This window comes from Triturus cristatus, chromosome 4_2 (assembly GCF_964204655.1).
Source record: "Triturus cristatus chromosome 4_2, aTriCri1.1, whole genome shotgun sequence".
NCBI classification, from domain to species: domain Eukaryota; kingdom Metazoa; phylum Chordata; class Amphibia; order Caudata; family Salamandridae; genus Triturus; species Triturus cristatus.
This window is the reverse complement of record NC_140586.1, coordinates 196,228,091-196,239,864: the sequence shown is the minus strand read 5'-3', so window position 1 is coordinate 196,239,864 and position 11,774 is coordinate 196,228,091. Positions and strand designations below refer to the sequence as shown.

At 46.0% G+C, this 11,774-nt stretch overlaps 1 protein-coding gene across 2 annotated transcripts in view; it reads left to right on the top strand.

The window, feature by feature from the left end:
- Positions 1–3,527: 3,527 nt before the first annotated feature.
- POLDIP3 (DNA polymerase delta interacting protein 3) overlaps positions 3,528–11,774 on the top strand; it is a 90,698-nt gene continuing 82,451 nt past the window's right edge. Inside the window, exon 1 of one of the 2 annotated variants that reach the window (XM_085601171.1) lies at positions 3,528–3,696. In XM_085601171.1, the coding sequence (XP_085457297.1) occupies positions 3,638–3,696 (59 nt within the window). In that variant the 5' untranslated portion in view covers positions 3,528–3,637. Of the gene's footprint in view, positions 3,697–3,851; positions 4,046–11,774 lie in introns of those variants that run through there. The other variant, XM_085601170.1, reaches the window with a different exon arrangement.

The window sequence follows — 11,774 nt, the reverse complement described above, 5'->3', positions numbered from 1 at the left end:
CAGTCCTCTTGGTGCCGCATTACCTCTTAAATATTCAGTAAGGATGGCACCATGTAGGAGAATCTTCATTTGTGTTTGTTTGAGTTCTTTTAATTCATCCCAATTTTGGGCCTGATTCAAACTTTGGTTTATATTTGTATCTGGTAGTAAAGATGGTCCTGCCAGAATCGAAGCTGCCATGTCGTCAGTGTATCCCAAAGCCAGGGCCTCTGACATGGAGAGTTGGTCTGTCATCTCCCTATCCCTCAAAAGATGGAAATAGGAGGAAGAAAAAAAGGTTTTTTGGTACTAGAGAGGTAGAGTAGGAGAAGGTACGTAGTTCTCAGTGTGTGAGTTAGGAAGTTGACTGTGGATCGTTGGTGCACTACTATGAATCAAAAATCAGGGATCAAAGATCACTGATCAGACATCCGGAGGAATTGCCCACGGGTTTATTTGTGTGTGCTACCAGTATATATCGGGATAGAAGCCCCACAGCTGTACGCTGCTCAAGACACAATACACAAACCTATATTAGGATGGATCCCTAGTTAGGTTGGGGGCAGAGAGGAACACTATGAGGGAGTACACCCTCCCGTGGATAAACACTAAATCACTATAAGTCCTCCCGCAATGGACCAGTCAGCAGTAGAAACTCTGCTACTAGCTCAGGTGTTGGTATGCCCTGTTTGAAGTAAATAATACCACCTAGGCGTGGGGAAGGAGGCAAGTCCTTTTGTTAATATTTTCCCTCACACACCCTAGTGGTGTCATGCTTCATCATTGGGACACCCTGACGTCTAAAGGTCAGGGTGGGCTCGACCAATATTTCAGGGAGCTCTTGGTGAGATGATTTTTGGCCAGGGGGTATAAAGATTAAAAATCGGCGTCAAACCCCAGTTTCCCTTTATTCTTGGGTTTGGCACTGATGCTAAAAGATAAAGTAAAAGGGATGCTAGGGGTATTAAGGTCCTAGGATCCTATTGCCAACATGTTTCTGTCCTTAATGCCCCATAAAGGGTGCACGGACATTCATCAGTGCTTGTGCCCCCTGTGGGTAGGGAAAGAAGAAACAGAAGTTCCCTATACTATTATGCAGTAAGGGCAGATAGCTGCTCCTTATTAAAATGTCATTCCGTATTTGAAATCACTCCATCTGTGAAGAACAAAAAATGACAAACAACATGTATAGCGCGTCAGTTCTTTTTGGCAAGGAGACATATCAACATAGGCAATGTGTACGTCTCGGTTCATTCCACATCATCATACGTGAAATCCAAAAGAAAATAGAATGTGCGCGTGATTAAGGCATAACCACTCATTATGTGTGACACACAGCATTTTGGTGTGTATCTAGTTTTTTTGTGTGGCGGAATTTTCCGCATTCTATTTGCACTCATAATTGTGGTGTCAGATTCTTAAGGTGGCGGTTCTGTACCGCATCCTAATTTCACACATCCATTTGAGTGTGTCTACAAAATCACACTTTTTCAAGTCAAACTTCCAATATGCAAACACGAGTTTAAAACAAACCACTCCTTACTCGTACACGTCATGAATATAAATTCACTCTAGTTTGTAAATTCACTCTAGTTGTATAGTTATGCTTACCCCAATTTAGGAGAGGATAAACGTCTAGTGGGACCGCTACATGTGGGCTAGCCCTGTAGTCACACACTATGTATTCCTATAAAACAATTCGTAACATTCAGATTGGTAGGTTCACGGTCAAATACCAGAGGTGTAGGAAATTTCGCCGAAAAATGAGGAGGGAATCCAGCCCCACACACAATGGCCGAAATATGTAAGGGAAACAAAGAGGAAAACAAAATGAGGTGCGGAGGTCACGCATATGTTTTCCTCTTTATTTCCCTTACATATTTCGGCCATTGTGTGTGGGGCTGGATTCCCTCCTCATTTTTCGGCGAAATTTCCTACACCTCTGGTATTTGACCGTGAACCTACCAATCTGAATGTTACGAATTGTTTTATACGAATACATAGTGTGTGACTACAGGTCTACCCCACATGTAGCGGTCCCACTAAACGTTTATCCGCTCCTAAATTGGGGTAAGCATAACTATACAACTAGAGTGAATTTACAAACTAGAGTGAATTTATATTCATGACGTGTGTACGAGTAAGGAGTGGTTTGTTTTAAACTCGTGTTTGCATATTGGAAGTTTGACTTGAAAAAATGTGATTTTGTAGACACACACAAATGGATGTGTGAAATTAGGATGCGGTACAGAACCGCCACCTTAAGAATCTGACACCACAATTATGAGTGCAAATAGAATGCGGAAAATTCCGCCACACAAAAAAACTAGATACACACCAAAATGCTGTGTGTCACACATAATGAGTGGTTATGCCTTAATCACGCGCACATTCTATTTTCTTTTGGATTTCACGTATGATGATGTGGAAAAAACCGAGACGTACATATTGCCTATGTTGATATGTCTCCTTGCCAAAAAGAACTGACGCGCTATACATGTTGTTTGTCATTTTTTGTTCTTCACAGATGGAGTGATTTCAAATACGGAATGACATTTTAATAAGGAGCAGCTATCTGCCCTTACTGCATAATAGTATAGGGAACTTCTGTTTCTTCTTTCCCTACCCACAGGGGGCACAAGCCCTGATGAATGTCCGTGCACCCTTTATGGGGCATTAAGGACAGAAACATGTTGGCAATAGGGTCCTAGGACCATAATACCCCTAGCATCCCTTTTACTTTATCTTTTAACATCAGTGCCAAACCCAAGAATAAAGGGAAACTGGGGTTTGACGCCGATTTTTAATCTTTATACCCCCTGGCCAAAAATCATCTCACCAAGAGCTCCCTGAAATATTGGTCGAGCCCACCCTGACCTTTAGACGTCAGGGTGTCCCAATGATGAAGCATGACACCACTAGGGTGTGTGAGGGAAAATATTAACAAAGGGATTTGCCTCCTTCCCCACGCCTAGGTGGTGTTATTTACTTCAAACAGGGCATACCAACAACTGAGCTAGTAGCAGAGTTTATACTGCTGACTGGTCCATTGCCGGAGTACTTATAGTGATTTAGCTAAATGTCATCGCCAACCAAACAGTGGACACACAAGAATTGATTTTTTGCCACCCTGTTTCCTTCTTTATCTATACTTGTGATACATTTTCCGATGGTTTATTCGGCAATATTTTCCAATGGTTCGTTCGGGAACCATTGTTCCCAAATCGCATAGAGCAGAGGCTTCCTTTGGTCTTCGGCTTGACACTGCTGTTCATACCGCTTTGCTATCTGTTTCTTTAAATCTTAATTTTGAAAACTTACTTCGATGTTCTTTGCCTCTTTTAGTTCGAGTGTACGAGAAGCCATGCATTGTTTACTTTTAGGATTTCAAATTTGGAGAGTCTTCCGCATGTTTTTACCAGCAAATAATACTTTCAGTTTATTCCAGTACCATTCCAAGATGGCGGCCGCATTGAGTTCGATATTATTGGGCTCTTTTGCGTGTTAAGCCTCGCTCTACAGGCGCGGAGCTTGCGCGCTCTGTATTGGCTACGAGGAACCGGAAAACGCCGCGTGGCCCGGAAATACTCGTTGGCCGTTGGTGAGGAGACACACAGAAAGCTCCCCGGTTTCGGAGCTGTGATCTTCTAGTGCCGACATGGCCGACCTGTCCCTGGATGACCTGATTAGGAAGCGGGGGGTAGCTGCTCCGGGCAGGTGAGCACGAAGCCTTCGCAGTGCACGAATGGCCAGTGGTTTACGCAGCGCATGCCCCGCCCACAACCTAAAACCTAGTTCCTTTTAGCGGCTGTACCACAGGTGTTCCCCCTGCTCGGCCTGGAGGAGCTGTCAGTCAACGAACAGACAAGAGGGATACACCATAAAATAAACCCCTGGTGTAAAGCGGGAGCGCAGGAGATCCATGGAGAGGAAAAGGGCTGGTTAATTCTCGGAGGGAGTAGTGAAGCAGAGGATCCTGGGGATGGATGCCAGACATGAACAGAAGAGAGTCGAAGGAGTGGAACGGACAAGTGTCCCTCCTGATTGATGAGGGTGGCAGCCATATGTATGTGATTAAGGTGGCAGAAGTATAAAAGGGACTGTTGGGTAATGGAAGGAAACGTTGTAGGTCGTGGCAGGGAGGTCCTTCGGGTATCTGGGTCGATGGGGAGAATGAGGTTTCTATTACTATTAATAAAATACTGGAAGTAGGTCAGATAATATCAATACAGTAAAGCAAGAGGAGGGCAGATAATTCAGAAGGACAGATAAGGTATTTTCATTGGGAGTAAGCGGACAGTTTTGTCTTTAAAAGCTTTCAAGGAAGATTAATCGAACTAATAAGAGGGAGTTCCCTGGCTGTTCGTGAGAGAGGCGACTCATAATTTCATTCGATAGGGCCCTAGAATAGAGAATTGCATGAATGGGTTTCTGATCGTTCCTTTTTTGGAAAAGGGAACCCTGTTTTGTCAGCCCTTTGCATGTGGGAGGGCCCCATTTCCCCATGTATTGTATTGCAGCATTTGTATAGCGCTTTGCTACCCCTCTGTGGAGGCCTGAACTACTTATCCATGCAGGTATCTCGTAACACTATGTATGTGTGTGGTTGAAAGTGTGTTATCTTTGGTTTGGGCCTATGTGGGAAGTGTTAACGTGTCATGCATTATGACCAGCGAGGTGTGATTTCCATGTTATGGGGCTCATTATTTTACTGAGTGATTGATGAAAAAGTGTGAGAGATTGATGTGGATATTTAGAATTTGTGTATGCTGACAGTGCAGATTAACTCTGCAGTTCCCTTTATCGTAGTTTAGCTTTTGTCTCCTAAATCAGATTTCTTATGGTGGGTATAGTAGGATGTTATCATTTTTGTAATCTTGTAGATTTGGAAGAGGTAACCCGTGTGAAGAGTGTGGGTGTAGGCGATCTTCCTAAGTACACAGTGTTACTGTCCTCGTTTAGATGGCTGCTTTTAGACGTCCAGTAATGAGATTTGCCTAGATGCACTGTTTGATTATTATCTTTTTTGTTATAAGAGGGTATCAGTGCTCAGAGTACAGGACTATTTGGGACATTCAGAGTCTGTTAGTCTTCTGATGACCAGTGAAATGTAGCAGATTTCTTTGGATGTGGTTAGTATTGTATTATTTTATTTATATAGCGCTTGCCATCTCTGTGGGTTAATTACATTCTTGCCCACATGGGCAGCATGCTACTAGTGCAAGGAGTGTGTTTGGAAGGGTGTCGTCTTTGTTTTGATCCTATGTGGAAGTGTTTCCATGTTGTGGGTGAGGACCACTGAAGGTCAGTTATAGTGTTATGGGACTCGGAGCGTAGCAGTGTGATGGTTTAAGAAGTGTGGGAGATAGGCACACAGTTAATAGTTTTTAATAAGCTGACAGTCCTTCAGATCTCTTTATGGTATTTCTTATCGTAATCTAAATAGCCAGTTAATGTACTCGGTTGTTCATTTTGATTTTATTGTTTTGTTTAAAGTTTATGGTCTTGAGAAGGCAAAAGAGGGAGGACGAAACGTTGAATAATTTATTAAGTCGGCCTGTATAGCCTTTTATCTGTTCCGTCTTGTTTCCATGAAAGTTCCATAGGTCCTTTCTTATGTTATCTGCCTCTCCAGTTGATGAGGGATCAGGTAGTTAACTGGTATATGATATACGGTGACATGGATTATATCAAATCGATACCGGGAAGGCCGTCATGTAGACTAGAGTAATTGTCCTACATCTTGTGGTTACAGCTAGGAAGTAGGGTAGACGTTGTTTACTATGTTAATAAAGTGCGGGTACAGAGGGATATATGGTTGGAGTCTTGCATGTCATTTAGCAGATTGCTGGTCTTCTGGCGAAGAGTGGCAGCGTGTACTTCTAGAACTGATTTGAGATGCATATTTCTTGGTTGGGATGGTGGAGTTATTCTATTCCATCAGTATGCCACAGTCGTTGCACCTTTATGTTGGATGGAGCTCCCCAGTATGGGTCGGTGCCTGTTTGTCGTCTGAACATAATGTACTGGTTGGGATTGTTCCATACCTGAGGACTGTGCTTGAACTTATGTGAAGTTATTGTTCATTGTTCTTTCTCTGCATCAGCAGTTGATGTAATTATCATGACAACAACCACGTTTACATTCGTCTTCTGAACTTTAAAGTCTCCTGGATTCTTCGAATCTTGTCTGGCAATACGTTTCAGGGCTTGGTGGTTTATACGGAGAATGCTGTTTTGTCTGTGGATTTCTTATTGTGAGGTACTATGTCGATCCCTGGTACTCGCCTGGAGTACAGTGTTTGTTTATGTGTATTGTTAAAAATGTAATTTGTGGACATAGTGGCCCTTTTACTCTGGTTGTTCTGTGGACTATACTAAGTTCTTTAAACATTGACCATCTAGCTACAGGCAGCCAGTGTGAGTGGGTGCAGTAAGGTATTGTTATCTGTGTTTAAGGCATAGGAGGAGTCTTGTTGCAGTGTTTCATATTAATTGCATTTTTCATATGATGAAACGGGTAGTGCCAAGATATAGGTTCTTGGTATAATTTATTTGGAGATCGCAAGAGTGAGGATAGTAAGGTGAGTCCCCTATTGGGCCCCCTATAGTTCTCTCCTATGTTAGCCTAACTGCACACGCTGTAGGCTGCTTTTGCTTTGCACATGTTACAAAGTAACATGTTTGTTTTTGTGCCACACTGTTATTCTAGAAGTAGGCTGCATACGTTTTGTTTGTTAAGCTCTTCTGCTGGGATTCAGTCTGAACATTTCGTACAAGGTCAAACAACACTGTGCCCTGTTTTTCTCTATGCCGGACACTAACACCTATACATAATAGAGAGACCCAGCTGCTGTTTTTGAGCATGGCATTTGTCATCCTATAAGCCAAGGCTTGCGTTTTGGAACCCGAGAGGAGAATTACTAGCAGAGGATAGATCCCGGGACGAGCGTACCAGCTCTGTGCAATCTGAGATGCAGACTAGCTAACGACAGGCGCCAGGTATGGAGCCTAGTATCACTCCCAGAGATTACTGACCTATCATTGTGTTTATGTAGTGAGGCTAGGCTTAGGCAGATATACCGTTGACATGATAGGGCTTTTCATTGTGTACAGTTTATTAGTAATGCTATTCACACTGTTAAGTTTTGTATGTTTTCTAGTTGCAGCACAGTTGCTTCATAATAGAGCGCAAAAGTTTAAATATTGTAAACTGTTCTTGTCTCATTTCTGTTTAATATGGACATGCATGAGTGAGAAAACGAAAGGTGATGACCTGTTACTGCTGTTCCCCTGGAGGACTACAGTGTTTTGTTCTGGGTGCTTTTATACTTGTTAGTCTGGGAAGTTTAGGAGGGTGGGTTAGTCAGAATTTGTGCCCTTATGTACTGATGTGGTATGGTGACTTAGTCCCTACATACTGACTTTCTGTGATCCCAGGCATACTTTTCCCAAGCAGAATCCCTTCAACAATAGCTTGTTTTGGTGATATCCAAAAGTGTCAGTGTTTTCATTGTGTAGCAGTTGCTCCTTGACATATGGTATCTGGGTTCGACCTGGATCCATACGTACATCTAGGTTTCTCACTTTCCTGATTTACTTGGTAGGGCATGTTTCTTGGTCATATGGCAATATGGTGGTTTTTGTGCCATTGTGCACAGATAGTGATCTGTCTTAGCAGTATTGAGCTTTAAATTGTTTATCATTATCATCTAAGGCACATGGCATTCACCAAGTCTTGACTTGTAAAGGTTTTCTGGGCTATCCAGTTTTAGAATGATTTTGCATATTTGTATCCTGTAACATGAACAATCTCAACAGGTCTGGTGAGGGAGTTAGTTAGCTAGCTGTTGGAACGTAGAAATGATTGACCTGCTCAGGGATGGCACAGTGTTGGCTGTGAGAAGCAGATATGAAAGGTGGTAGGAAAACCTAGCTCTCTTTGTCTTTGAGTTATGGGGCATTTTCACTGATTCCAAGGTGATAGTCTGTGTAGTAGTGTATCTTGGTTAACAGTGTCAAATACTGCTTGTAAGTTCAGAAGCAGGTAGGCAGCCACTCTTCTCTTGTACACACTGTGGTTTCGACCATCCTATATAATTACAGAGGCAGACTCTTTGGTCCTGCCTCGTTGTATTCAGGTAAGTGATGTCATTTTCCTTAGTAAAATTGGAGAGCTAAGTAAAACCGCTCTTTCAAATAGTTTACCTACGAATTAATGTTCTGGAAATTGGGCTGTAGTTTGCTGGATTGATTGGTTTGAGGTAGTTCTTCTTGGGCAGGTATCTAATATTTTAGAGATTTTCAGCTGGGGTGGGAAAGATCCTAGTTCTAAAGACTTAATAGGCCAACAAAGGTTGTGTCCATCTAGCCATCATGGACTTAAACCTGTGTTTTGATACTGTGGACCGTCCTGATATATGGTTAATAGCTAGGTATTGATAGTGCAGTTATCTTTCTTCTTTGTAGACTACATGCATGCACGACAGCCGGTGTTCATTCTAGCAGCAATGGAGACCTCACCGAAGAATTCCCATCAGTAACAGGAGTCAGGCATGGGTGTGTTTTAGTACCAGTTCTCTTTCTAATTTACATTAATTCCCCATGAGAGCACTTGGTGAGGGCTGGAAAAGATATACCAAAGGTCCACGCACGAGAAATTCCTGTATTAATTTATTTAGATGACGCTATTCTCATTGCTTGAACAGCTAATAGCCTTCAGTCCCAGATAGGTGCTTTTAACAGTTTTATGAATAGTTTAAGACTAAAGACAAACCGCACCAAGTCCTATGTAATGAAATGTGGGCCCAAACTATCGAAGACCAGAAGAGTTATGCTTAGTGGTGAAGAAATTATGAAAACTCCCCATTTCACGTATTTGGGAGTTCCCATTGATATAGATTTTAATTGCCAGTTTTTTTTTTTTTTTTTGAAACCGTTTATTACAGAATCCAAAAGATATACAAAGATGGGCCTACAACCTTCAGGCCGGCCGCTAGCAAACAGAAAGAGCATATAATACAAACAGTAGAACACACGCTGCGGCAGAAGAGAGATCACAGGAGTTGAAAGAAGCGTTGGCAGCCACACCATCCGGACCCCACACAACGGTTTCATTTTTATATAAATAACGAAGAAACAAGTCAACCCACAATCGGAAACAATAGCATGTGCTCCCCTGGGGGGGACCCTACCGATCCACAGGAATATCAAGGGGGGGGATAGGTCGGGACGGAGACAAAGTGAACTCAATGCCCAGAACCAGGAAGACATGCAGGCTAAGGAGACGGGGCCGGTGACGGATCAGGCATCAGCGGCGGGGTACAGATTCCCCGACGGTAGGCGTTCCAGGGGCCCCACACTTTCACCCATTTCCCAGGCTTACCTCTCGCAACATACACCACCTTTTCCCGAAACATACACCAATCCATGTTGTCCTTCCACACCGAGACAGTCGGTGACCTCTGGGAACCCCACAATTGCGCAATATCACGCTTGGCCACCATATATCCCAGAGTCACCCACCACGTCTGCGGCACTGAGTAGTCGGTTGGCTCCCACACATTCAGGAGACATCTCCTCGCCTCGGGCAGCAGCGGCACATGCGTAACTGCCTGCAAAACCTCGTGCACACCACGCCAGAATCGCGCCACCTCCGGGCATTCCCACAATATATGGAGAAAGGACCCCAAAGAACCACACCCACGCTTACACAACCCGTCCACAGCATAGCCCATACGCATCAGACTTGGCCCTGTTACATAGACCCTATGGAGTATCTTGAGCTGGACGAAGCGAAGGCGAGCCGGTATGGCCACCTCTTTCGGGGAGGCCACCGCAGACACCCAGCCCTCGTCATCCAGCTCCAATCCATCAGCCCCCCACGCCTCACGAAGGCCAGTCAGCAGTCCCGAGCGATCATTGATGAGTTTTTTGTAAATTAAGGAAATCGTGCCGTCCGGTACATGCCCATCTAGCACTCTATCCTCCAGAGGGGAGTACTCCGGGATGGAGGCAACGTCCGGGAATACGGAGCACAACGCATGACGGATCTGCATATATCGAAAGTACTCCCTGTCCTGCAACTGGAATTCCGTCTGCAGCACGTCGAACGTTTTGAATCCCCCCCTCGTCCAGAGATCGCCCACCCTGCTGATGCCTATCATGTCCCACTTCTCAAAGCCTTTCGAGGTCCACAGGGAGCCCAGCCGCTCAGATGCGTATAGTGGCGTCGCCCGGGTCAAACGATCCTTCCACCCCATCGCCAAGTTAGCCGCTTGCCACACTCGCACCATGACCCGCGTGGGGCCCGTCAGACGTGCGTCGAGCGAGCTAGAATAAAGCGCCCGATTATAGTCGCCGCCCGGCAGTAACATTTTATCCATCTCAAAGGCCGGGTTTAGAGCGGGCCCGTAAAGGCCGTGATTTATCGCAGCCAGCTGGGAGGCCCAGTAATATCGCTTGATGTCTGGGAGGGCAACCCCCCCCCCCCCGTCGTACCACGGGAGCGTCAGCTTCGCCAGGGCGATACGCGGTCTACCCTCCCAGAACAGGCGGCGCTGCAAACTCTCCACCTCGCGAAAGTAGCGCGCCGGGACAACGTCCATTGTGCTCTGTAAGGCGTACAGGAAACGTGGCAGCGACATCATCTTAAACAATGCCGAGCGGCGAGAGCGGCAAGCGCCTCCAACGCGCGACATCATCCTTCAGGCGCTGGAGGGGGGGAAGCAAGTTCTGTTTATACCGGGCCTCCGCATCCAGGGTAATGAAGATACCCAGGTACCTAAATCCCCCCGGGGCAATCTGGATAGGACAACCCCGCGGAAGGATAGGAGCCTCCCCAGAGAGGACATACACACAAGATTTAGCCCAATTGATGACTAGGCCGGAGTTGAGGCCAAATGAGTGCAATACATTAACCAGTACTATCAGCGATTTACGCGGGGAAGCCAGGTACAAAAGAATATCATCAGCGTAAAGAGATACGCGGTCCTCATACTCGGGGGTCCATCGGAGACCACGGATAGAAGGATGCCACCGCAGCCACTCCGCCAGGGGCTCCAATGCAAGCGCGAAGAGGAGCGGCGATAACGGGCAGCCCTGCCGCGTGCCCCTGCCCAGCTCAAACGGAGCCGACACTCTACCGTTTACAGCCACCTGCGCCAGCGGTCCGGAATACAACAATTTCACCCAACCGATGAATCCCGGGCCAAACCCAAACTTCGCCAGCGTCGCCCAAATATATGGCCACTCAAGTGTGTCAAACGCCATAGTGGCGTCCAGGGACGCCAAAATGGCCGGCTCCCGTATGAACGGGACACGCGCGAGCACCCCATGCAAGCGCCGCAGGTTGAGCGCAGTGTTGCGATGAGGGATAAAACCGGACTGATCCTGGTGAATCAGATCGCACACCACGCCAACCAGCCGATTGGCCAACACCTTGGCGAGAATTTTGGGTTCCGGATTCAGCAGCGAAATAGGCCTGTAGGACGTGACCCGGCCCCGCGGCCTCCCCTCCTTGTGAATAACCACGATAGTAGCCAGACGCTGGTCTAGCGGGAGGGAACCCGCCGAACGGGCCGCGAGGAACATAGCACGGAGATGCGGCGCCAGCGTATCCGGTCGCAGCTTGTACAATTCGATAGGAAGACCATTAGGACCCATGGCCTTGCCGGAAGCGACCGAACGTATGGCGAGGGCAATTTCCTCAGATGTTGGGGCGGCGTCCAACGACACTCTGTCCTCCTCCGAAAGGGAAGGCAGCGCGATATCCCTGAGCAGGTCATGGGAATCCTC